The sequence below is a fragment of the Gracilinanus agilis genome, chromosome 2 (assembly GCF_016433145.1).
Source record: "Gracilinanus agilis isolate LMUSP501 chromosome 2, AgileGrace, whole genome shotgun sequence".
Classification (NCBI taxonomy): domain Eukaryota; kingdom Metazoa; phylum Chordata; class Mammalia; order Didelphimorphia; family Didelphidae; genus Gracilinanus; species Gracilinanus agilis.
Window position 1 is genome coordinate 552,726,100 of NC_058131.1, and position 27,829 is coordinate 552,753,928.

Consider the following 27,829-nt stretch of genomic DNA (forward strand, 5'->3'; position numbering starts at 1 on the left):
CCTAGGTGTGACTAGCACTACCTCCTAGACCTCACTCAGTATAGCTTGCTGTCTTTCTTTCTTCCTTTCCTTCTTCCTTCTTTCCTTCCTTTCTTCCTTTTTCTTTTTCTCTCTCTTCCTTCCTTCCTTTCTCTCTTTTTCTCTCTTAATCTATCTCTCTGATAGCTTAATAAAAATGTTAGGTTAAAGAACGGTCATGTCCTATGTTTTAGCCCCATGGGATCATTACCATCAAAAGGAATCTACTTATAAAGAAGTTATTACTGGCTAACGATGTATAAGTGTACCTCTCTGTTTTATCTGGGATAATATTTCTCTAGGATCTATGGAAAGTGTTCATTTGATGGGGTGGGATTCAGATAAAGACTGAATTTTGTGCATTTCTGCATGTGGTTTTACCCTGAAGTAGAAAAAGAGAAGAAGAAAGATAGGCCAAGGTTATTATAGGACAAGTCTGTTTGCTGCTGGATTGAATTACCATGAGAGCAGAAGAAGCAGGGGTTTGGAAGCTATAGGATCCTGGCATGTATATTAAAGCTGTCATGTTGTGGTACATTGTGGGGAAAATTACCAAATAGGACGGTACATTTGTGACATCATCCTTCCCATTCCACTCCTGGAGCATCACGGAATTTAGGATCACTGACAGAGACAGACTGCCTCTAAGATAACTTAAAGGGGATCAGGTTTAATCTCATTTTACAGATCCAATAAACATTTGTTATCACATGAGGAAACTGAGGCCTAGAGAACATAATCAACTTGCCCAAGGTATCAGACAGGTAACAAGAAGGGCAGGATTCAAAGCAAGGTTCTCTGACTGAAGCCTTTTCACTCTTTTCACTGGCCAATGCTTCCCATGACTTCCCTCAGATCTACAATTTAGGAAAATCTCTTTGACAGTCTTGTGAAGGATGGATTAGATTGGGAAGAGGCTTGAGGCTCTGACCAATTACAGAAGGCTATTCCAGTAGTTCAGGTGAGAGTTAATAACTAGGGTAGTGACTGTATGAGGGCAGAGAAGGAAATGTTTACACAAGGTTTTGAAAGTTGATATGGCAAGATTTGATAATGGATTGATTAAGGTGAGATGTGAAAGTTAAAGATGATAAAGGAATTATGAATCTTGAGTGGCTGGAAGGATGGTGATATTTATCCTCAATAGCAATTGGGAATTTGGAAAGGGGTGGGTTTTGTGGGAAAAGATAAAACATTCTCTTTTGCACATGTTGACTGAAATGCCTGCAGGATATCTGATTCAAAATGTCCACTAGCAGGTCAGCTGGGTGGCTCTTAGATTAATAACCAGGCCTAGAGATGTGAGGTCCTGGGTTCAAATGTGACCTCAGAATGTTTCTAGCTGTGTGATCCTGGGCAAATTCCTTAACCCCCATTGTCTAATCCTTACCACTCTTCTGCCTTGGAACTAATACACAGTAATGATTCAAAGATGGGAGGTAAGGGTTTTTTAAAAAAATGTCCACTAGGTTGTTGGCAATGTCAGACCGGAGCTTGCAGAGACACTAAGAGTTAACTCAGTCAATCTGGGAGTCACCACCACCTCTAGATGGTAATCCAACCTATGCATTGATTTCTCAGCTCATGGTAGCAGAGAATCTTCAAGAGAAATTGTAGAGGGAGAAGAGAAAGGACCCCATGGAAAGGTCTTGTGGTATATCTACATTTAGGGATTTAGGATGATGAGCTATCAAAGGAAGGAGCAATCAGACAGAAAGAATAAAGAATGAGCAACATCATGAAAATCAAAACGTGCAAAGAAAATACAAAGTATTTTAGAAGAGGCAGGGGAAACATTAATAACTGGGGAGAATGAGGAAAAGCTTTATGTGGTAGGTGATACTTAAGAAAAGACATGAAAAAGGTTGGGGGGTGTCTAAAAAGCAATGTCAACTATCCCAGGGATAGGGAGCAGCTTGGGTAATGGTGTCAAGGAGGGAAATGATGGAATGAGGAGATGGGGAGTAAATAGTAGGTTTAGCTAGAATGTAGGGTGAATTCAGAGAGTGTAATATAATACATGGCAGGAAAGAGGTTGGAACTAGGTCTGAAAACTTTAAATGCCAAACAAAGAAGTTGGTATCTCAGAGGCAAGAGGGAACCAGAGGTATTTCTTAAGTGGGAGAGTGATATGAGTAGACCCGTGCTTTAGGAACATCAATTTGGGATCTTCGTGAAGGAATAATTGAGGAAGGAGGTCCTAGAAGCTGGGAGACCACTTAGAGGCTATTACAGTCATTCAAAGAATAAGCTAGGATGGTGGCTGTGTGAGTGCAGAGGAATAGGATGAGAGAGATATGGAAATAGAATAGACTGAGACTTGGCCAACTGATAGAATCTGGGGGCTGAGGAACAAGGGAAAAGTTAAGGATAGTCTGGGTGACTGGAATCCTTAAAAAAAAAAAAAAATCAGAAAGCAGGGGCAGCTCAGTAGTTTGCGAGTCAGGTCCAAAGACATGAGGGTTCAAATCTGGTCTCAGACATTTCCTAGTTACAGGACCCTGGGCAAGTCCCTTAATGCCCATGGCTTAACCTTTACCATTCTTCTGCCTTGGAACCAATACACAGTATTGATTCTAAGACAGAAGATAGGGTTTTAAAAAATTCTAATCCTCTATAGGAAGGGACCTCTCTTCCATATTCCAACTTTGATTTCATATATCTGGTTCTATACGTAGTTTGATGTCATTGTGCTTCTTCCCAGTTGAAATGACATGAAATAGAATGAAAGGAAACTTCTATCCATTGGTTCCTGTGGTGGCCAAAACTGAAGGTTTAGAGAAGTCATCATTGCGGGAAGACTTCTCCAATTAAGTCTATTCCCCATCTCCCCAAGAAGGCACCTTGGGGCAGGATATGCATCATCATTAGTCAGCAATTAGACCAGAGGTTTTCCATCCTAGCCCATAGAATTCCCATGAAGAAAAGTCATCAAACCCTTCTGCTGGACAGACTTCTCTGTAGCCTTAACATGGCATTGAATTTGAAAGTTCCAAGTTTCTTTATTTCTGCCTCTTTTACTCTTTCCTGTCACCTTGACTCTTTAAGTTTTTCAAAATGAGTTAATTAAGTAAATGCACTCTTGCAGTCAGCATCCTCCTGAGGTCCTTTGTCATCTTGGCTTCCTTCCACCTCCTCCCTGGAAACAGAAGGTGAACCAAAGACAGGAAAGAAGGAGAGAAGGAGAGGGAGAACGAATGCATTTTAGGTAGCAGCCAAGAACAAGGGCCTAATTCTACCTTTCTCCTGGTTGTTTATAGCCTACTGAAACAAAAATTTGCTATTACATAATGCTGCATTATGTAATATGCATTCATTAATGCATTAACTTGTGTTCTTAGATATGAAATCCTGCCAGTGCTCCGTACTGTTCTGGCTACTTGCAAGGTCAGGAACCCCAGATGCACTGCATCTCAGGCATGGAGGTATCCTGCCTATGCAGTCACTGAGCCTAAAATAATCCCCTCCACAAGTCCAGGAACAACCCAAGAAAAAGCAAAAACTATCTTGGGAATTCTGCATCAGGTGCTACATGGGGAAAAGAGCAAGGGTGGGGGTGGGCAGAATCGTCATCAGTCATCGAGAGGCATCTTGGGTGACCCCTAAGCAGAGCAGGAGAGCTGGCAAGAATCCTGCTGATTTGTGCCTATGACTGCTGACCTTTCCTCTCTGGGGAGGTGGCTCAGGTTTCAGGCCTTCTGTGAGGGAAGAAGGGAATCATGTTCTGTTGTTCTGAGGTGATTGCAAATGAGTCCTTGCAGTCTTTCTGCTCTTCTCTTCCCCTTCAGTCACATACTCTTGTCCTTAGCTACAGCATGAAGGGTCAAGAAGACTTGGGGGAATAAATACTGCCATTATGGAAATGACTTCCCCACCTCATTCTCCTCTTTTCATCTTTGAGACCAGCCTACTTAAAGGTGAATGGTTAATCATAGTTGAGAGGGGAGGGGTTCTATCCCCAACTAAAGTCCCTGAGAATGAAGGAAGGATGGAACTAGGAGTCACTTTAGGACTCACCAGAGGCTATTTTGATGAAGTTATTTTATCCTTCCAAGGTATTTAATGGTCCCCCCCAACCCCCTGAAATAAATTTTTTGTGTCATGGACCCCTTGGGCAGTCTGGTGAGGCCTATGGACCCCCTCTCAGAATAATGTTAAATATATAAAATAAAATGCTTATAAATACAGAGGAAACCAATTATACTGAAATAAATAAAATTAAATTAAATAAATAAGTAAATAAAATAAAAAAATTTTTTTTCCCAATTGACGGACTTCCCTTCGATTTCCAATTCTTTGCCACCACAAAAAGAGCAACTATAAATATTTTTGTACAAGTAGGTCTTTTCCTCTTTCAAACAGCCCTTGTTTTGCTTCCAATATTTTCCATTTCCTTTCCTCATTTCTAGCTTCTTCTTTCCTTCTCTTTACCTAGTCACTGCTCCTCTTCTCCATCCTCCCTATCCTCCTTTCTATGCTTCCTATCTTTTTCTTTTCTGCCCAAGGCATTCCTCTCCCTTCCTTTGAGTCCTTTCTTTCTCTACTTTTACCCTCCTGTGCCTCATCTTTTTCTCCTGCTTTCTCTCCTGCCTCTCTCTCTACCACTTCCCTTTCCTCTGACCTGTGCCTTCTTCCACCTTTCCTTTCTCTCACCTGTAGGCAATTCATAGAGCATTAGGAATTGGGTTTAGATTCTATCTCATTTACCATATTTTTGTGACATTTATCTTCTCTGTTTCTTCATTCTTTGTAAAAAGTGAGAGTTGGATTATTCTGTGGTTCCCTAAGGTGCCTTCCAGCTCAAAATCAATGATTCTATGATCATTTCTGTCCTTTACTCTTTCTTCTTCCTTCTCTCTGCCTCTGCCCTCTCCCCTTTTTCCTCCCACCTGTATTCTCTCTCCCCCCCTACACTGCGTTTCTCTCCTATAGATCTCAGAGACAGATATCTCTGTAGTTGGTAGTCCTCACTTGTTCCTGAGGCACCCAGTTTTATCCTTTAATCTTCTCTCATAAAACACTTCCCTTGATCTTCAATCACTATTGTAGCTGTCTATTCTGAATTCCTCATATGCTGTCACTATCCTGGATTCAACCTTCTGCTGACTTATCCACTGGGGTCCTGGGGAAAAGTTGAGATCCATAAGCCCAGTGATTTTGATCATGAGGTGATTTTGGTTGTACTCTTCGCTTATTGAAATCCTTACTGAATTGTATAAGATTAAAACAAATGTGTGCTTGTCCCTCAGCTGTCTCATTCCTGTGGTATGTTCAAGTCTTTAGGAAATATTCTCTGTTCAGTCACTCAGAATACCCCTTCTGACAACATGTTTTCATTCTGCTCACACCGGCACTATCTTGTGAAACAGCTTATCCACAGGGTGTCAAGGATTTCTGCTTTTGAAGACCTGATTTGCCCTAGTTCTGTTTATCCCAGAAAAAAACTAATCAGAGGTTGCTAGTTCTTTTAGGGATGTTTGTGTTGCATTGTAGGACTAGAGAGGGATTTGAAAGATGAGCCGGGATGTCAAAGACAACATGAGAAAGCATTTTACTAGGTTCAAAATGGTCACAAATATATGCATACTGTTCATATGTCCACTCCAGCAGTTCGGTGATGATGAGCAGAGTAGGCAAGGCTGAGTGGAAAGAGGGAAGGCTGGTGAACCTAGTGGGAGTTGCAGAGAAGGGAGGATAACTAACTGGTGCAATCCAATGCCAAGCTTAATGGTGAGAGAGGGGAGGTTAACAATTACTATATGGCTCCAAGTGGATTGAGAGCCAGACCTAGAGATATGGGAGGAGGTCCTGGGTTCAAACCTCAAACACTTCCTAACTGGGTGACCCTGGGCAAGTTGCTTAATTAATCCCAGTTGCCTAGCTCTTACTGCTCTTCTGCCTTGAAACCAATACACAACATTGATTCTAAGATGGAAGGTAAAGGTTTCAAAAAATGAAGCAATTGGTGTCAAATAAGTATTGCCAGCAACTAGCTTTCTTGGACTTTATGCTGCTACTGCACCTTCCCGTTCTGTTGGTTTCATATCCCAGGACCAGGGAACTGGGACCTGACCAGATTAGGAGACAGAGTAGACTCAAACAGAAACATTCACTTCCATGGAAATTAAGCTCAGTTGGGAATCTGGAACAGCAGGGTCTATTCTTGACATTGTCATAGCTATCTTTATGATGTTGGGGCCAATCAATGGAATTACTCCATTTTTTCATTTCCTCAGCTATAAATAGACATAGTAATACTTATAATGAGAAACTGCTCCAGGTAGCTCTGTGGATAGAGAGCCGAACCTGGAGACAGGAGGTCCTGGGTTCAAATCCTGCCTCGAACATTTCCTAGCTGTGCAAAGCCACCCAGCAGCTCCAGGAAGATTCCTAGTGGGTAGGACATTCAGAAAAGGGAACCAAGGACTGGATGAAAATGGGTTATAGGTTACGGGTTAAGGGAAAGGGAACATAAGGCAAGAATAAAGACACGCAGACAAAGAAAAGTTCTGGCATAAGGTAGTCAGTGAGTAAGCTCTAGTGGACAAGAGCTTTCATGGTTAGGAGCTCTAATGGTCAAGAGCTTAGATGGTTCAGAGCTTAACCCTCATCTGCCAAATAACTACTTTTATTGGGGTATAGGAGGAAGGGAAAAAACAAGTGGTCTGATACTTTGGCACTATGAGATAATCATCACTAGATACAAACTGTTGGAACCCAAATTCATAAGGGCCTAAGGCATCTACTGTAGTTTGATACATATGTTAATTGATTGTTTTAGGTAAAATAAGGAGACAGAGATAACTGGCTAGTCTTCCCCAGTGTAGCCTTAGGGAGGGGCTAGGAATTTGGCAAGGTTGAGGTTCAGTTTAACTCAAGGTTACAGAAATCAATCATAAGCAATACAAGAGTCAGTTTTTGAGCACTCTTAAAATAATATCAAGATTAATGTATACCTGGATTGCTACACTGTGTAACCCTGGGCAAGTCCTTTAACTTGCGTGGTCTAGTCCTTACTGTTGGAACCTATACATAATATCAATCTAAGACAGAAGATAAGGTTGATTTGTTTTTTAATACTTATAATGCCCTCTCTTGCTGGGCCAGTGTAAAAATAAAATGAGAAAGCACTTTGAAATCACTAATTTTTTGCACAAAGACTATACTTCCTTTTAGCTGGGGTCAGTGCCAAGGTTCTACTTTAAGGTAAGAATGAATAAAGGATTGATTAAGAGTTTACTTTGGGCAAAGTTTACATTGTGCTAAGCACTGAAGATTCAAACTGAAAAGTAAGACTGTGTCTATTCCATGAAGCTCAACCTTTTACTTATTCATTTTATCAAATCCCTACCTTCCATCTTAGTTATAAGATATAGTTAGTTAATATTGTGCATTGGTCCCAAGGCATGAAAGTGGTAAAGGCTAGGTAGGCAATGGGGTTGCCAGGGTCACTCAGCTAGGAAGTGTCTAATTTCAGATTTGAACCCAGGACCTCCTATCTCTTGGCCTGGCTCTCCATCCACTGAGCCACCCCAAAAGGAAGGTTTTGACTACAATTCAGATGGAAAAGTCCCATTGTCCTTAAAGTACTCTTTACCCTCATTTCCATTCCTAAAATAATATACTTACTATGAACCATTCCACAATGCCAAGGACTTACTTTTCTGGATCTTTGGGCTGTGGCTATAAAACCTACACAGGCTGCCTCTCCACAAGGGTTGCTTTCCAGGACGATTGATATCTGAGGACGCTGGCCTAAAAGTTTTGCTCTTTCTGAGGAAGAGCCAGAAATAATGTCCTCCGACAACATAGATGGATACATACAAGCCTGGGGTCCCTTAGTACCATAACATGATAAATTCCTGATTTCTTTTTTAGGAGAAGAGACCAAAATTATATTGAGCCCCTTACTCAAGCATATCCTTAAACCATTATTAGGTTCCTCTATGTAAAAATCAGCTAGACACCCCTGGACATACAGTGACACAGAGATAAGATACTTGTGTTAAGCCTATCAGATTGTGAATTCTCTGAAGTCAGTGCCCTTATTCATCCACCTCTGGATCCTTACCTGCATCTAGGAGTGAAAATTCATTTTGTTATAAAGTTGTGTCTGACTATTTGGAACCCCATTTGAGGTGTTCTTGGCAAAGATACTGGAAAGGTTTGCCATTTCCTTCTCTATCTCATTTTACAGATGAGGAAACTGAGGCAAGCAGGGTTAAGCGATTTGCCTAGGGTCACCCCACTAGGAAGTGTCTGGCCAGATTTGAACTCAGGAAAATTAATCTTTTGATTCCAGGCCTGGTACTCTGGCTGCCCTAGGCATAAAAGTAACTAGTATCTAGGGACAACTAGGTGGCTCAGTGGATTGAGAGCTAGAATGAAATCAGAAAAGAGCTGGGTTCAAATATGGCCCCAGACAGTTCCTAGCTGTATGACCTTAAGCAAGTCCCTTAATCCTTCTTGCCTAGCCTTTATGCACTTCTGCCCTTGAACCAATACTTAATATTGATTCTAAAACAGAAGGTAAGTGTTTAAAAAGAAAAGAAAAGAACTTGCCCCAATTCGTAAATCCTTTGTGAAGCCCTAATAATCTGGTTACTAGGCTCAAACCATTTTTTTTTTTGAGCTCTCATTAAAATCATTCCCCCGCAATAAGCCTTAGAAAGCCTTACTATACATTGTGTCCTGGGAATCCAAAACTTTGTTGCAGTGCCTGAAATTATTTTCTTTTAAGCATGCTTGTCTGTATGGTGTCATTTCAGTGCTTCTCACATGGGTCAACTGTGCAAGTGTTCGATGGGCCACCCGAGTACAGGACATCTTCACCGCTGGAAAGCTCTTGGCCCTGGGCCTGATTATCGTCATGGGGGTTGTCCAGATCTGCAAAGGTGAGGCAGAGTCAACATTTGGCTTTCAGATACTTTCCCCTGAATATAAACATGTACCTACGTGTAACATATATGGACACACATACCTATGTGTGTGTACTGGAAGATTTCCAGTTTCTTCTGTGGATTGATTCTTCCTCTCCTACATTAGAGGAGAGGTTAAAAGTACATACATACTTTTTTTTTTAATCCTTTTTGTCTTATAATCGTTATCATGGTGTCATTTCCTAGGTGTAAGATTGGTAAGAACTAGGCAATTGGGATTAAGTGACTTTCTCAGGGTCATTTAGTTAGAAAGTATCTCTTGTCAAAGTTGAACCCAGGACCTCCAGTCTCCAGGCCTGGCTCTCTATTTCACTGAGCCACTTAGATGCCCCCCAAATGTTAATTTTCTATAAATATTAGATTATACCCTAACCAGTGTTCCTTTCAGTGTGACTTTACTCCTAGTAGGGAGTAAATTGTTAATTTACTCCCTACTATTAATTGAATTTAATTAAATTGACTCCCCTGGCCTGACGGAAAAAAAGCTCCTTACCCTTTATAGATCTGATGGGAATGGTATATCTTTTGCTTATTTATTTATTTATTTGTTGGGTTTTTTATTTGCTCATAACCTCTACCATGCCAAGAGGTACATTCTTGGTGCCCTGCCAACATTCTCCACTAGATTTATTTTTTTTTCCCTGCCCAGAATCTCTGTTTGGTTTCCATGGGACTTATGGCACCACCAGGCTCTGCCTAATGTCACCGCTTCACGGTCAAAGTCAAATGACATATAGGGAGGTTTCAGTCATCGACACAAGGCCAGGTGTCAGGCTGGACCCTTTACCCTGGGCACCCCAACTAACTTCTTTGCATGAGTTTTTAAAAATAGAATCCTTTGTTTCTCCTTCCCACACTTAACTTATTATTGTGGTCTAAATGCAAGCAAAGACTGAGATTATTTATTTATTTATGTTTGCGTGGCGGTATATATGTTTTTATTGTACTTCTATATATTTTATTATATCTATATTATAGGTACATCTATATATCATTTATTTATATATGTATGCAAATCAAGATGTAATGGGAAAGAACCCTGGATTTGGAATCAGAGGATCTGGGTTTTAGTCTCTGTTCTGCTACCTATTACCTGAATGACAATAGGCAAGTCATTTCTGATCTCTGAGCCTTAGTTTTCCCATCTGTAAAACAGAGGATTTTGATTAAGGTTCTTTCTAGCTCTAAGCTTATTTTAAATTTATGATCCTATGATTCTAGATATAGAATCTATCCTTTTCCTATGAGCAGGGGCACAGTGGATAGAGTGCCAGGCCTGGAGTCAAGAGGGTCCTGGGTTCAAATCTGATCTCAGACACTTCCTAGTTGGGTGATCCTAGGCAAGTCACTTAACTCCCATTGTCCAGCTCTTACCAGTCTTCTGCCTTGGAACCAATACACAGTATTGATTCTAAGATGGAAGATAAGGGGATAGACAGTTGGGATTTAAGTCATTTAGCCTCAATTACCTAGCCATAATGGTTCTGCTGTCATAGAATTGACACTATGACAGAAGGTGTTTTAAAAAGAATTATGAGCAGCCCATCAACATTCTAGTCAGTCAGTAACCTTTATGGGTAACCACTTGGGAGTAAGAACATATAGGCAAGTCATTTCTGATCTCTGAGCCTTAGTTTTCCCCTCTGTAAAACAAAGGATTTAAAGCCAACTGTCCTCAAGGACCTTAGAACTTTACAGAGGACACAGCAATTAGCACAATGCTCAGAGTTGTTTGTCCATCCTTTTTTGAAGAGGACCGAGACATCATGGGGGATATCTTGACATGTGAATTGCATTTCAGAGAGGCACAATTGCACAAAATTGTCAGCCTCACTCTCTTCCCGAGTCCAGTGGCCAGACAAAAATCGGGATGACTGGTGCTTTAGAAATGTTTATTGCTTGACCGATTAAGACAAGACAAAAACATATATAAGCCAAAGACATTTCACAAACTATTCAATAATCACACATACCCAAAAAAAAGGCAAAATGATGTAACCATTTGGAACTGTACAAGATATGTTGAAAATTCTGGAATGAACTGAATTCTCCATGTTTTTCCTGATGAAAATACTCAGATCTTGGATAGAGACCAGATAAGAACAGCAAGGGAGAAGAGGGCAAATGAAGAATTCTAACGCTCTTCTTACCTCACCCCTTCCCCTATCTCCTTAATTACCCTCTCTTCTCTGGCCTTTGCCCCTTTTAGATATCTAGAAAACATTTGGAAATGACCTTGGAACCTGAAAGCAGGACTGGGGTTCAATGTTCTTAAAATATGCCCTTGGAACTGTTCTCGAGTACATTTCATGCTGCCTCGACTATGTATCTGAGGCTTCATTTAAGGATTCAAGAGATGGTTTCATTTCAGTCAGTGGGTCCAGGCAGGCCCACCATTAGACCTAGCAGATTAGAAGGGAGTGGGAGGGTGCTAGTATATACAGCCTCCTGTTTCTTGTGTTCACAGGACACTACTTCTGGCTGGAACCCAAACATGCGTTTGAGTATTTCCGAAAGCCAGACATCGGCCTCATCGCGCTAGCTTTCCTTCAGGGCTCCTTTGCCTATGGAGGCTGGAACTTTCTTAATTATGTGACGGAAGAACTGGTCAATCCCTACAGGTAAGAAGAAAGTTCACCTTGCCAGTCATACCTTTGAATGGGTATGACCTTCTAGTGGAGAGATTGGAGCTTGCATTTCTCTGCTTTTCCAAGGAGTTTGGACTCTTTTTCCATCTACCCATCCTGGTGGAGAAAATGCCCTGGACCTATAGTCAGAAGGGCTAGGGCTTGGAATCCTCAGTTCCAATACTCACCAGCTCTGAGACTATGGTCTCTATAAGCCTCAGTTTTCTCCTCTGTCAGATGGGGTTAGTTTCCAGTGATTCCCAAAGTGGGCACTGCTGCCCCCTGGTGGGTGCTGCAGCAATCCAGAGAGCGGTGATGGCCACAAGTGCATTTATCTTTCCTATTAATTTCCAGGGGTCTAAGTAATATTTTTTCTGGAAAGGGGGCGGTAGGCCAAAAAATTTTGGGAATCACTGGATACACTAGAGGTGTAGCTAAGTGACTCGGTGGATTGAGAACCAAGTTTAGAGACAGGAAGTCCTAGGTTCAAATTTGGCCTCAGACACTTCCTAGCTGGGTGACCCTGGGCAAGTCACTTAACCCCCATGGCCTAGCCCTTACTGCTCTTCTGCCTTAGAACCAATGCACAGTATTGGTTCTAAGACAGAAGCTAAGGGTTTAAAAAAAAGATTTATATGCTTACCTGCCTTGCCAGGGCTGTTTTTAAGTACTTTGTACGTGTGTGTGTGCGCGCGCGCGTACTATTACTACCCATGTGACCTTGGGCAAATCATTTAGCCTCAGTTTCCTCATCTATAAAATGAAAGTCCCCTTCCAGCTCTTTATCTCAAATGAAACAAACTGTTCAGATTTCCCCTTCAGAGTCAGCTTAAAAATTACCTGAATTGGAGAACAGTGTTGAAATAACCAATCACTACCAAACTCTGCATATGTCAAACTTGGTTAGTTTTGCTGACCTGTTTTCCTTTTCTCTTTTTTATTCATCATTACAAAGGATAACTGTCTGGGAGGAAAGAAGTGTGTTTGTATTAAGAAATTCAGGTGATATAAATTTTTGCTTAAATTAAATTGATTTTCAATTGGTTAAAAAACTTTTTTGACTTGAAAAGAGAATGTTTTTTAAAAAGAAGAAAGAAAAAATACTTAGGAAGCAGTTAGATAGCTCAGTGAATTCAGAACCAGATCTAGAAATGGGAGGCCCTGGGTTCAAAATTGACTTCAGCCACTTCCTAGATATGTGGTAGCCTCCACAGCCTAACCTATATTATTTTTCTGCCTTGGTTCCAATAGGCAGAATTGATTTCCAAGACAAAAGGTAAGAATTAAAAACAACAACAAAAAAAAAAAACACAGGAGGGAGCAGCTTAGTGGATCAAAAGCCAGGACTGGAGCCAGGAGGTCCTGGGTTCGAATCTAGCCTCAGACATTTCCTGGCTCTGTGATAACCCCACCTTGCCTAACCCATATTGTTCTTCTGCCTTGGTTCCAATAGGCAGTATTGATTCTAAGACAGAAGAAAAGAATTTAAAAAGAGAGGGCAGACAGCTGGCTCAGGGGACTGAGTATCTGGGTACAAATCTAGTCTCAGGTACTTCTTAGCTGTGTGGCCCTGGGCAAGTCACTTAAGCCCCATTGCCTAGCCCTTCATGTTCTTCTGCCTTGGAACCAATACACAATATTGATTCTAAGAGGGTTAGGGTTTTTAAAAAATACTTTTAAGAATTTAAGGAATTGTTAATAACACTTAAGAAATTCTTTAAAAAGAAATCCTTTAAAAATTCTATGCTGAGCCCTGAGAAGGTCATGATTCATCCACCTGTCTCAGCCCGAAAGTCTCTGCCTAGGAAATGTGGGGGAGTGGAGCGTGGTGGAGAAAAGGAGTAGGGGAGATAAACCTCTTTGAATCAACAGTAGGTTTGGAATACATCTCTTCAAGCTGTTTCATTTCTCTCTAGGCAGTCTGCCCAGACTGAGGCAGAATTCATTTCCAAACAACTTGATTAACTTTGAATATTTTCCCCAAGGACAGACTGTGAACTTGAAGCCTCAAAAGTGGAACAGAATCCCACACAGAACACCTTTATTCCATCTTAGACAGCCCAGGGGCATGGAGTGGGTAGAGTTGTGGGTAGTAAGCTCCTATACCTAGTGATCCCCCCCCTTTTCATCTCATCTCATTCTGCAGGAACCTTCCTCGAGCTATTTTCATCTCCATCCCACTGGTCACGTTTGTCTATGTCTTTGCCAACATCGCTTATGTCACTGCAATGTCCCCCCAGGAGCTACTGGCCTCCAATGCCGTCGCCGTGGTAAGGAATCCCTTATTTCTGGAAATCCCTCTGAGGAAATTTGAAGGAAGTTTGGCTGAGTAATCTCTGAGTCCTTTTCCCAGTGATCTGAGTCATATGGGCAGAAAAACTTAATAAGGGGTTTTTCCGGTCAGTCCCTAGTTGGGATGTGCTATTCCCATATTCTTATTCTTAAAGTGTCAAAGGGTTAACAGAGAAGCTGGATTGAACTTGAAACTCCAGTCCCTGTCCTGACTTCCTCTCCATCCCCCTTCCCCAATTCACTAGCTTTTCTGCCAGCATCAGCAGAGTGGCTAAGTACCACACGGACCACAAAGCCTGAGCATCACCAAGATCAGCCTTAGGAAAACAAAAACAAAAACAAAGAAATATCACCCCAAGTAGTGCTGGGTATGAGGTGGAGGAACCTCTGCCATCTAGTGGAGAGAATCATGGACCAGCATTCCTCCATGCTGTGTGACATTGGACAGATCACTTACACTCTCTCCTCCCTTCCCCAGTTCTAACATCTATGATGATATGATTGCAGAAGCAACAGAAAGAGTTCTGGATTGAAAGCCAGAAGGATGTTGAGTCAAGCCACAGCTTTGCTACTTAGTAGGCAACTGGATAGCTCAGTGGGTAAAGCGCTGGTTCTAGAGTCAGGAAGACTTGAGTTAGGATCTTAAACTCATTATCATGACCTATTTTGTCATGCACATGTTCTATGCAAACTTTGTCTCTCCTGAAATATGTACTGCAGATCAGACTATAGAAAGGTGACTCCTTCTGATTGATAAGCTTACATATCAGAAGAGCCATAAGGCACATGGCAGTGATAACATCTCAGGTCTTAACAGTCTTATCTCTGGATACAGACTGGAAGAGAGGCCCGGTTTTAGCTATTTTGTTTAGTCTCAGATCCAGTAGCTTCTTTCACAGAGAGAGGAATAGGAGTTTTCCAGGGCCCAGGAAATACACATTGCTTTTGTTCTCGGATGTTTGCATTCCTTTGTGATTCTCACCCATCCATGAACCATCTGATCATTAGAACAATTGTCATTTTAGGTGCCATCCTGATTTGGTTGCAGCATGCACACCCATTCTGTGTTGTGGGAAAGTCTTCACACAGTAGTCAGTTTGCACTTCCCACATTTTAATAGTTTTGTCCCTGGAGGCAGATACTCCTACATGATCTCTACATTAGACATGATGGCTACTGAAGAGACGCAGTGATTGTGGCCATGTTTGGTTTGGATACATCAAAAACGCAGAAAGTCCCATAGTTTAATGGTCATATCAATAGAGCATGAAGCCAAAAGCTTGCCACCGTGGTTAAAGGAAATATCCTGTACAGAGTCTGTGATAATACAAAGAAAACAAAGAGTCCAAAAGAACCTCCACTGAAGGATATTATACCTTTTTAAAATTTTTAATTTTAATTTTTTTAAATTCTTCCATCTTTGTCCCTTAAGGGTTCACTCAAAATCTCCAGTTACTAGCTATGTGATCCTGGGCAAGACACTTAGCCTTTGTTTGCTTCAGGATCCTCCTCTGTAAAATGGGGATAAGAGTAACACCTACCTCCCAGGGTTGTTGCAAGGATCAAAGGAAGTAATGACTGTAAAATTCCTAGCACATACTAAATGCATTTAAATATAAGTATTATTACTACCTATATAACCATAGAGTTGTCATTTATCCTACCTAGGCTCTCATTTTCTCAATTGTAATATGTGAGAATTGAAATAATAATAATAATAATAATAATAATAATAAAGCCTTGCAAAATAGGTACCATATAAAGGCTAGCTATTGTCATTGTTACTATTATATTAGCTGAATCATGTTTACAAAGTGATTGCATTTTTTAAGATTACTCTCCACCCCTGAGAAAAGGCCTAGACAATGTCACTGTAGTGTGAGACTGCTCCTATCACAGTGTAGTGCTAGCAGCAGTATAGATCTCATTCTGTCCTCACAATAATCCTGGGAAGTGGGTGCTATTTATTATCCCCACTTGACAGATGAGGAAACTTGAGATACAGGGACATTTTTCGTCATTTGCCACTAGCCCATTCAGCTAGTAAGTGTCTAAGGCCAGATTTGAACTTAGGGCCACCTAGCTGTCTGTCTCACTTCCCCTTCTAGCTCTAAAGTCTGTGATTATACTAAGAAAATAAGAGTCCAAGGGAAACTTCACTAAAGGATATTCCTTTTTTATTTTACTTTATCTTTCATTCCTTACCTTCCATCTTAGAATCTATACAGAATATTGATTTCAAGGCAGAAGAGCAGTAAGGGACAGGCAATGGGGGTTAAGTGACTTGCTGAGAGTCATACAAGTAGGAAGTGTCTGAAGCCAGATTTTAATCCATGATCTCCCATCTCTGGGCCTGACTCTCAATCTACTGAGCCAGAAGCCTGGCTTCTTCTCAAGGATATATAGTCCTAAGGCAAACATAGCATCTCTCCCTGTACTTCTGCTATTTCTTCTAGGAAGTTATCCTTGACCCCTCTCTTACTTCATGGAAAAATGTGTGAGGACAAATGATGAGCTTGTAGGAGAAAGTGCTTTGGGCTTTTTGTATGAATGAGATCATAAGGTGAAAGCTGATGGCCCTCTGGGCTAAAGAGGTTATAAAGTCATCCCATTCTACTTTCAAGTGGGTCCCAACTCCCCTGAACCCCAAGGTATGGCAGATGAGAGCCCTTCAGAGAAAGGAGAGCCCATATATCCCCTTTGGTGTTCCATTCCAATCTATAATAGGCCTCCTTGTTTTACGGAAGTCCCCCACCCAGGGGTTTGTCCCCTTAGATGAAGCGTAGCCAGGTCACTGTGCTCTTTTCAATAACCTTTTGAATAATTGAAGACTATTATTATCCAACTCCTCAATGTCTTTTTTTTTTTCCAGGCTAAATAATAGTTAGTTCTCACAACCTTTCCTCCTAGTGATATTTTCCAGTGCCTTGGCTGTAGTGGGGACTCAGTGGAACTTCTGATCTCTCCAAGTTTTGCCTTATGATGGAATTCTGTAGTCACCTAACTCCTTTAAGGAAGGACTCACTGCTAACGGGATACAGTAGCTGCTAGTGCTAAACTGTGGCAGGCATAGTCTCATGCTCTCTCCCTCCCTCCCTCTCCCTTCCAAATTGGAGTCAATTATGTGTATTGGTTCCAAGGCAGAAAAGCAGTAAGGGCTAGGCAATGAGGGTTGAGTAACTTGCCCAGGGTCACACAGCTAGAAAGTGTCTGAGGGTAAGATTTGAACCCAGGATCTCCCATCTCTAGGCCTGGTTCTCTATCCACTGAGCTACCTGTCTGCCTCTTGCCACTTCATTTCAATGAATATTTATTGAACACCTATTGAGCCATCTAGCCCCTGTCTAGTTCTTTTCTCCGGGGTGGAGAGGAATTTTTTTTTAACCCTTAACTTCTGTGTATTGGCTCCTTGGTGGAAGAGTGGTAAGGGTGGACAATGGGGGTCAAGTGACTTGCCCAGGGTCACACAGCTGGGAAGTGTCTGAGGCCACATTTGAACCTAGGACCTCCTGTCTCTAGGCCTGACTCTCAATCCACTGAGCTACCCAGCTGCCCCCAGGAATTTTTTTTTTTTTAATGAAGTCACTTTGTAAACACAATTCTGATATAATAGTAATAATAATAGTAGCTAGCTTTTATATGGCACCTATTATGTGCCAGGCACAGGGCTTAGTGCTTTGTAATTATATCTCATTTGATACTCACTACACCCCTGGACAGATGCTATTATTATCCCCATTTTATGGCTGAGGGAACTGAAGTTAAGTGACTTACCCAGGGCTGATAACTAATAACTGTCCAAGGCTGGGTTTGAAATCAAATCTTCCTGATTCCAGGCTCAGTGCTCATTCCACTTCACCATCTAGATGCTTAGGCAATGGGGTCATTCTCTCCATTTTATAGATGGGAAAACTAAAGGATAGGGAAGTTTGAAGAACCCAAATTATGGCACACTGCCCACATCAGGGACTGTTTCATTTTCTTTCTTTCTTATTGTATCCCCATAGCCTTGTACAGAGCCTTTCACATAACAGGCACTTAATACACACTTATTGAATTGAATAGAACCTAATTGAATTATTGAACCAACAGGTCACCTAGGAAACCCAGTGGTAGAAATGGGACTTGAATCCAGGTCAAAGTAGCAAATTTACACATCCACATCATCACTACTGTATCTCCAGAGGGGGCAGAGCCAGCAATATCTGGAACCTTTAAGGCCATTGTTTTTCCTTTAAGATTTGTTGCTCATGAGATATCATCAGTTGTCAGCATCAATTTCTTGAATTTCCCGGGAAGAATTGCATCTTGAGTATGAACCATCTATTGTCCAGCCCATTGTGAGCCTTTGTCAAGTATCCACCAGCCAGGCGTTGGACCTATATATGGACTTTCTTCCCCTTCCCAAATACTCATTTGCTTAAATAGCTTAATTCAAAAAATTAACAAGAGGACAGCAAACTACAACCAAATCCAGCCTACTGCCTAGCTTTGTATGGGCCTGCAGGACAAGAATAGTTTTTACATTTTAAAATACGTTGACCAAAATTAACTAAGCGCCTAGTGGGTGGACCACTGTAATATTGAAAAATTAATATTATGCCAGGTGTAATATTTTAAATGTAATATTTAGAAATTGGTTTGGGAATATAATATTAATTTTAAAAATTGGTGTGGTTGCTGTTTATAAAATAATTAACCCTTAAGTCATGAGGATGATAGTAGCTTTTAACAATTAAATTTTAAATATAATCTAAGAAAGAAATAAAGAGGGGAAGAAATTAAAAAATATATATATTTCTTAGCCTGCCAGCCCACAAGAGTATTTTCCACCTGAGCCACCAACCACCAGGAAGAGGAAAAAATCCAGTCTTCGGTCTCATTTTTATAGTCCTCTTTCTCATCACATCCTTTTCCTCTGCTGGTCTACCACATCTCAGGAACCAATCAAAGTCTCTCTACCCCGGACCTGTAACCCCTACTTCCTGGTCTCTAATGGGCTGGTTCAGATGAGCAGAAAGTTCATGATTCTGGGAAGAAGGGGTTCCCTTTACACACCAAAATCTAGGATAAATGCCGTGGCGGCTACTAAAGAAACTTGAGACATGGTCCATTCCATTGATCAATCAACAAGTATTTATTAAACATTTACCATTTTCCAGATACTATGTTAAGCTACAAATACAAAAACTGAAATAAGAACCCTGATTTCAGTGAGCATACATTCTCTCTCTTTTTTTAAGCCTTTACTTTCTGTCTTAGAATCAATATTATAGGGGGCAGCTGGATGGCTCAGTGGATTGAGAACCAGGCCTAGGGATGGGAGGTCCTCGGTTCAAATATGACCTCAGATACTTCCCGGCTGTGTGACCCTGGGCAAGTCACATAACCCTCATTTCCTAACCCTTACCACTCTTCTGCTTTGGAACCAGTATATAGTATTGATTCTAAGGTGTGTCAACTTGGAATCTAGAAACCCCAGTCTCCCAGGTTTATAGCAGCATGAAGTCTCCTCATGCTTGACCTTGTCACTTGAGAGTTTCTCCCTGAGGGAAAAGCCCAACTTCAAGTTGCAGATTAACAATAGACCTTAAAGTAGTTTAGGTGGAGCTAGCTAATTCAATCAGGTGTTACATACCCTTTTTGTCCTTATAGTTTTTCTCTTTGTGTCAAAGCCCTTTTCTGAGGTAGCCCAGCCCTTGGCTGGATCTTCCCCTTTTGTGTCCATTGGAAAGCATCAGCCTCTACCTGATAATCCTGTCTAGGACTCCCCATTTTCTTTGTTGCCATTGTAAAGCCAATGGACTATAATCCCCAGATTCTATGGCACTTTGGAACTGTCAATCTCAGGTGGTTGGTGTTCCCAGAGGTTGGTGGCCAGGCTAGCCAGTCTCCGTGTGGGTTTGTGGCACACAACCTTGTGTGGAGGCCTGAGAGAAAATTACCGAACCCCTCTCCTTAACTAAAGATGTGGTTTTTCTGACTATTAATAGTTCTGTGTTTTTTCTAGTTCAACAGGTGGAAGGTAAGGGCTTAAAAAATAAAAAGAGAATCAATGCTATGTATCAGTTCCAAGGCAGAAGAAAGGAAAGGGGAACGCTAACAGTGTCTGAGGTCAGTCGGATTTGAACCCAGGACCTCCCACCTCTAAGACTGGCTCTTTCTCAATGAACTGACATTTTCACAAGAGAAAAAAAACAAATACCTAAGTTCAGAATAAGTATTAAAAAAGAATAATTTAGGACATGGTTAGATACCAGGTAGTTAGGGAGGGAAGGAAGCCGCTCCCTAGTATTTGTAGAAGGTGGTATCTGGGCTGAGTCCTAAAAGAACAGAGAGATCCTTCAAGGCAGAGGTCAGGTGGTAGTGCATTCCAGGCATGAGAGGACAGCTTTGCAAAGGCACAGAGATGTCATGGTTTTTTGTGTGAGGGACAGAGAGAAAGCCAGTCTGACTGGATCAAGAGAGCAGGAAGGATAGGAATGTACAGTGAGAATGGCAAGACAGGTCTATAATATATAAGTCTATGAAAGGCTCTAAAAGTTAAACAGGAGAATTTATATTTTATCCTAGAGAAAATAGGGAGTAACTCAAGTTGCTTCATATCTACTGGGGAGAGGGAAATGATGGCAGATGAAACAACAGCATAGGCATTATATAAGGAAGCATAGAATTAAGTATCAAATGGTACCATATCAACTCTAAAACACTTGAAGAATTCAGAGAAGGAAGTTTGTTTTTTTTCTATATGTGTCTTATCAGAGCAGCTGTGTGGATAGAGTGCCAGACCTGGAGTCAGGAAAACTCATCTTCCTGAGTACAGATCTGGCCTCAGACTCTTTCTAATTCTGTGACCCTAGGCAAGTCACTGAACTCCAACCGCCTAGCCCTTATTGCTCTTCTGCCTTGAAACCAATATATAGTATTGACTATAAGACAGTAAGGGTTTAAAATAAACAAAAAGACCCTGTTTGCATCACTTTCCTCATCAGTAAAATGAGCTGGAGAAGGAAGAAATGGCAAACCACTCTAGTATCTCTGCCAGGAAAACCCAAATGGGATCCTAAAGAGTCAGACACAACTGAAAAACTCAGAACTAGAACAATGTGGATCCTGCCAGACCATTTTTGGGGGGCCAGTCTATTGCTGGAAAAAAAAAAAGTGAAAAAAGACTGGCACAAAAGAGAGAGAAACATTTTTGAAGACATCATTAATAGTAAAGTAAAAGATTTAATGTAATCTTGCAAGTCACTTGACCCCCATTGCCTAGCCCTTATTGCACTTCTGTCTTAGAACCAATACACAGTATTGATTCTAAGGCAGAAGGTAAGGGTTAAAAAAAAAAAAAAAGAAAGAAAAGAGAAGAAAAGAAAAGAAATTAAGTGGTCAGCAGCAGATAGAGTGCCAGGCCTGGAGAATGATGGTCCTGGGTTGAAATTTGGCCTCAGACATTTCCTGGCTGTGTGATTCTGGGCAAGTCACTTAAACCCCAATTGCCTAGCACTTGCTGCTCTTCTACATTGGAACCAGTACATGATATTAACTATAAAACAGAAGGTAAAGGTTTAAAGCAAACAAACTAAAAAAAAAAAATGATCAATGCTATTCATCATAGTCAGGAAAGGAAGTATGGAGAAAGTAGGACCTAAGCTGGGTCTTGAAGACAACTAGGGATTGAGGAGGAGAAGGGGAAGATTTGTTTCTAGGACATGAATGAACATTTTGGTCTGTGATTTCACTGGTTTTGAGGAACTCCAAAGCAGATCAGAAACCGTTCACCTTAGTTGCTGGAATCAGAGCAGAGCAGATGTATCATATCAGCAATGAGATTTAAATTCAGGTCTTCCTGACTCTTAGATCAAATCTCTACTCCCTCCCTATGCCAAGAACCTTCTCATATGAGGAAGCACTGGGAGGCAAAAATGCCAATGGCTTATTCATTGAACAATGGGAAGACTTTCAGGTCCCTGACTAGCCTACCTCATTTATTCAAAATAGTGGGAGATCTGGTTCCTTGAATGTGTTTTTATGGACCTCTGCCCTATGTAGAGAACCTGTTCTCCATAAATCTAATCCAACAAGCATTTATTTTGTGTGTATTCTATGTAAGATATCACCTAGGGCACCTGCAGAGAAAACAAAATGAAAGACAGTCTGTGCCCTCAGGTAGCTTCTGTTCTTTTTTTTTTTTAAACCCTTACCTTAGTCTTGGAGTCAATACTGTGTCCAAGGCAGAAGAGTGGTAGGGGCTAGGCATTGGGGGTTAAGTGACTTGCCCAGGGTCACACAGCTAGGAAGTATCTGAGGCCAGATTTGAACCAAGGACCTCCCATCTCTGGCTTATGCTCTACTGGGAGGGTACAGGATAGATATAATAAGCAAGGAGGTAAGAGTATCGATGAAACTGTGAGGAGAGAGAGAACCCTAACAACTAAGGGAATTAGGAATGACTTCTAGCTGTTGGCACAAGAGCTCACCCTTGAAGGAATGAAGGATTCTAAGAGGCAGAAGTGAGAAAGGAATGGGTTACAGGTAGCAAGGCAGGGGATGAGCCCCAAATATGGGAAATGGCAGTTAAGTCATTGGCCTGCAAAATATTGAGTATGCAAAGGACAAAAATATTCAATAAGCCTAAAAAGGGCTTATTGAATTTAGACCGAAGGGATTTAACTGTCAAGCTTAAGAGTTTGTGTTTTATCTTGAAAGGCTATAAGAGATTTGAATGATGATATATGTATAACCCAGTGATATTGCATGTCAACTCTTGGAGGTGGATGGGAGGGAAGAGGGAAGGGAGACCACAGGAATCAGGTAACCATGAGGAAAAAATTAAAAAAACAAAATTTGAAAGGCTATAAGAGGGGGCAGGTGGGTAGCTCATTGGATTGAGAGTCAAGCCTAGGTTCAAATTTTACCTCAGACACTTCCCAGCTGTGTGATCCTGGGCAAATCACTTGACACAACCCCCCCATCCCCTCCAGTTGCCTACCCTTACTACTCTTCTGCCTTGGAGCCAATACAAAGACAAATAAAACCAATTTAAAGGTAATTATGGGGCAGCCAGGTTTTTCAGAGGATAGAGAGCCAGTGCTGGAGATGGGAGATCCTGAGTTCAAATGTGACCTCAGATACTTCTAGCTGTGTGACCCTGAGCAAGACACTTAACCACAGTTGCCTAGCCCTTACTGCTTTTCTGCTTTAGAACCAATATATAGTGTTGATTCTAAGACAGAAAGGAAGGGTCTTTAGAGAGAGAGAGAGAATGAGAGATAGTTAAGTTGGCACAACTGAGAGAACACTCGCTTCAGATATTTTATAGCTGTGTGATTATGGACAAGGCATTGAATCTTTCTGTGTCTCAATTCCCTATTCTGCAAAATGATGACAATAATAATACCTCCCTTCTTTATGATACTTGGCTTTAGTCTCCTTGAATGTTTTCTCCTGAGTCCTCTGGCCTCTTCGTCATCGTGAAGATAAAATGAGAGAGCGATAACACACTGCTAGTTATTAAAACAATAAGAAATAGCTTAGATGAAAGGTGATCATTATTGGAACTCAAGTGTAGTCGTGTGATTGAAGAGAAAGGAATGTCTGCCAGAGATGTGCTCTTAGGATAGTTCTTACTTGGCAACTGAAGAGATAGGGCCATCTTGGACCTAGGCTGGGAGCACTGAGTCACGGAGACCCTGTGCAGTCAGTCACTGTGAAGGTGGCAAGGGCTACACACAGAACAAGAACAGTGCTATGAGAGAAAAGCAAGTAAAGAAGGCTGGGAAGCAACATTAAGAGAGGCAAACACAGACAGGGCCCCTTCCCGTCCTCCATAGCTCAGCCCACAGTTTTCACTTTTCCCTTGTCTCTTCTTTCAGACCTTTGGGGAGAAGCTTCTAGGGGTCATGGCCTGGATCATGCCCATTTCCGTCGCTCTGTCTACATTTGGTGGAGTCAATGGATCTCTTTTTACATCCTCTAGGTGAGTTCAACCACAGCATTATGTATTTGTGGAGGGGGGGAGCCTGGCTGCGTAAATGGCTTTGTGTGCAATAATGTGTATGTTTGTGCTTGTGTGCATGTGTATACAGGTCCACATTTTGGTATGTCTGGATTGGCAAGTATACATATGGAAATGTGTTTCTATATGACTCCTTGGGGTGTGTGTGTGTGTGTGTGTGTGTGTGTGTGTGTGTGTGTGTGTACGTGAGACACAACAATTTTTAAGGTTCCCATCATTGGGTGGAGAAAGAGAAGCACTTTGACCATTTTTAAACCAGTTCAGTGAAGAGGTGGCCCCCAGCCTCTGTCATTCTCAACTCTGATGGCCTGTTCTTAGGGCACAGAGAAATTCTATGGCCTCCCATTTTCTGCAGATCCAGCTACTATGAAAGGAGAGGAGGAGAGACACTTCTTTTTTTTTTTTTTTTTTAATCCTCATCTTCTGTTTTAGTATCAATTCTAAGACAGAAGAGTGTCAAGGACTAGACAATTGAGCTTAAGTGACTTGCCCAGGGTCATAAACTAGCAACTATCTGAGGTCAGATTTGAAACTAGGACTTCCTGTGTCTAGACCTGACTTTCAATCCACTGAGCCACCTAGCTGCCTATGTTGTGTTCACTTGTTTTTGAGATTCTGATTTTGTGTTTATGGGTTTTTAAAATGCTTAACTTCTGACTTTGGTCCCAATTCTTTTTTTTTAACCCTTACCTTTTGTCTTGGAGTCAATACTCAGTATTGACTCCAAGGCAGAAGAGTGGTAAGGGTAGGCAATGGGGGGTCAAGTGACTTGCCCAGGGTCACACAGCTAGGAAGTGTCTACGGTCAGATTTGAACCCAGGACCCTCCCATTTCTAGGCCTGGCTCTCAATCCACTGAGCTACCCAGCTGCCCCCTGGAAAACTTATGTGTAAATTTGTTATTGGAATAAAATAAAGATTTAAAAAAAAAACATGTCTTTCTGGGGCAGGTATGTAGATAGAACATCAGGCCTGGAGGCTAGAGGACCTAGGTTCAAATCTGATTTCTGATTTCAGATACTTCCTACCTGTGTGACCCTGGGCAAGTCACTTAATGCCAACTGTCTTGCCCTTGCCACTTTTCTCTTTTAGAATTGAGACCAAAGGGGACTTGATTAGCCCTTCCTATATTCCCCAAACATCCCCTTACCTTCCATATATTCCCATTTATTCCAACATTATCAATATTCCCTTTTTTCCATTACAGACCCTGGACAAGTCACTTAACCCCCATTGCCTACCCTTACCACTCTTCTGCCTTAGAGCCAATACACAGTATTGGCTCCAAGATGGAAGGTCAGGGTTTAAAAAAAAATACGTTTTCCAAAGTTAAATGATTCATGTTGTCTCCTTCTCCTCTTCCCTCCTTATTCCTGGAGCTGACAAGCAATTCCACTGGGTTATACAAGTATTTTCACTCAAAACCTGTTTCCATGTTATTCATTTTGTAAGAGAATAATCTTATCAAACCCAAACCCCAAATCATGTACCCAAATAAATAGGGATCAGTCATACGTTGAAAGACATGATTCTTGAGAGTGGCATTGTGACAGAGCATTGGCCTTAGAGCCAGCGTATTGGGGTACAGCTCTGCTGCTCACTGCCTCTCTGACTTAAGCAGGACACTCTTGGGCCTTATTAGTTTCCTCCTCTGTAAAGTGAGGAATTTGGACTAGATGGTTTCTGTGAATGGGTGACCCTAGGTGTCAGAGTTTAAGGTTCGACCTCTTAAAACTCTCCAGGACCAGATTCCAACTTGGTTACTGGATATTGTGTTGGCTTTTGGGGAGTTAATGCAGGGAAAAGGGGCAAAAGGCTAAGAGGGTGCCCAGCCCAGCTCAGCACGTAGCCTCTGCTGTGACTTCTGCCAGCCCACGTTGCAAAATATAATTAAGGCAACTTGGAAGAGGCTGAGGAGCAGAAAAGAGAAGTATGATCTTATCCCCTTCTCTTTCACCTTGAACTGAATACCACGGGGAGGCCAGGGAGGGTTCCAGCTAAAACTGTAGGTTTGGGTTGGAACTCAGCCACCTGGTGCTCCCAGGAATTCTTCAGCCTCAGGGGAGCATTCATACCCAAATCTGAGTCAGTCATGCATGCAGGGCAGCCACATGCTGTGGAACCCACTCTATTCAGCTCCCTTAGAGCTGAGCTGGCTTATAGCCAAGGCAGCACCACCTTGGCAGAGATACTTTCCCACGAGGTGGCGACAGAGGTGCCAGGTTTGGGGGACATTTGTGCAGAGAAGGTGTAGAGGTCCAGGTCCATCTCCTGTACCTGGGGCATTGAACATTCACCCACGGCAACTTCATGTGCCTATTAAACAGGGGTTGCTGCAGCCTGGAAGTCACAGAGGAGGGCCCCGGAAGAGAGCTTGTCCATCGTGGCTCTCGGGGATCTTTTGGAAGAGAAAATTACTAAAACCAATTTAAAGCTGGGTTTGTCCTTCCAGGCAGGTCATGCAGGCAGGTCTGGACGCATGTGGATGGGTATAATTATGTGTGTGCATGCAAGTGACAGAGGATCTAGGTGGGTGCCAGTCTTCTGCACACATCATCCAAGGGTGGGATCCCCCGAGCCCCATCCCTAACTGTTTTAGCAGGGGCCTTCTCTGTTCCTTTTTTTCCCTTTAAAAAAGGTTTCATATCAGTTCTAGAATAGAAGGTATGGAAGCGTGTGTGGGTGTGACACCTTCTCTGCCCTCCTCAGTCCTTAGCCAGAGCAGGGATTTTAGAACTGGGAGCGTAGACAGGGGTGTTGGCTGGGCAGACAGAAGAGGCAGACAAAAAGGTGTGCATGAAGGTTCCGTGGCATTGCGGGCTGTTCTTGGTGCATGGTGCACACTGTAGGGATGCCCACAGGCGAGCTGGAGCATCTAAGGCATGCATGGGGCCTCATGGGGGGGGGCAGGTGGCAGAAGCTGAATGTGAGTACCTGGTGCCACATATCAGATTCCTGCGTTTCTGATCCGTGCACAAATGGCAAAAATTCTTCTGTACGTCAACCTGACACGATTCTGTTTTAGCCTGGTTTTTGTTTGTTTGTTTTTAACCCTTTCCTTCTGTCTTAGAGTTCATACTAAGTGTTGACTAAGGCAAAAGAGCAGTAATGGCTAGGCCATTGGAGTTAGGTGACTTGCCTGGGGTGACACAGCTAAGAAGTGTCTGAGGCCAAATTTGATAAAATAACATAATAAAATTCCAGGTATCACAAAGCCAGGAAAAATATTTTAGGGAAATGGCCTTCCCAAGACATCTTCCTGAGTCTAAACCTGGCCTCGTACTAGCTGTGTGCCACTGGGCAAGTCACATAACCCTATTGGCCTCAGTTTCCTCACCTGTAAAATGAACCAGAGAAGGAAATAGCAAACCATTCCAATATCTTTTTTTCAAACCCTTATTTTCTGTCCTAGTAACAACTCTTTAAGACAAAGAAAAGACTAGGCAGAGTCTTTAAATGTCCTTAAGCCCTTAAATGACTTGCCCAGGGTCACACAGTTTATGAAATGTGAGGCCAAATTTGAGCCCAGGACCTCTCAATTCCAGATCTGGCACTCCATTCACTGGGGTCACAGAGTCAGTCATACCTGAAACCACTGAATAATAACAATGCCTTCCCAGCAGTTTCTGAAATCATTTCAGGCAGGTAATTTAAAGCTGGCCACCTCACTCCCTCTGACTTCATCCCAGTTCCACAAGCATGAAAATGGTGTGGCCATTAGCAACCTACACCCCAGACAGCAGGTTCTCCCTGGCCACTCAGGGCTCATCTATCTGCTGCCTCTGTGATAGCATGGACAGATAAATGAGACCTTATGTGTATATATCTGGGATGGCGTGCACGTGTGCATGGGGGGGGGGGGGTCCTGTTTACTGGGACCAGTTGCTGGGGCAAGGTGGAGATAGGGTAGGGGTGAGGGGCAGTGGTTGCTGGTCCCAA

At 42.1% G+C, this 27,829-nt stretch overlaps 1 protein-coding gene across 1 annotated transcript in view; it reads left to right on the forward strand.

The window, feature by feature from the left end:
- SLC7A8 (solute carrier family 7 member 8) overlaps window positions 1–27,829 on the forward strand; it is a 92,787-nt gene that overhangs the window by 57,340 nt on the left and 7,618 nt on the right. Inside the window, exons 4-7 of the mRNA XM_044665251.1 lie at window positions 8,787–8,912; window positions 11,425–11,578; window positions 13,731–13,854; window positions 23,749–23,852. Of these exons, the coding sequence (XP_044521186.1) occupies window positions 8,787–8,912; window positions 11,425–11,578; window positions 13,731–13,854; window positions 23,749–23,852 (508 nt within the window). The remainder of the gene's footprint in view (window positions 1–8,786; window positions 8,913–11,424; window positions 11,579–13,730; window positions 13,855–23,748; window positions 23,853–27,829) is intronic.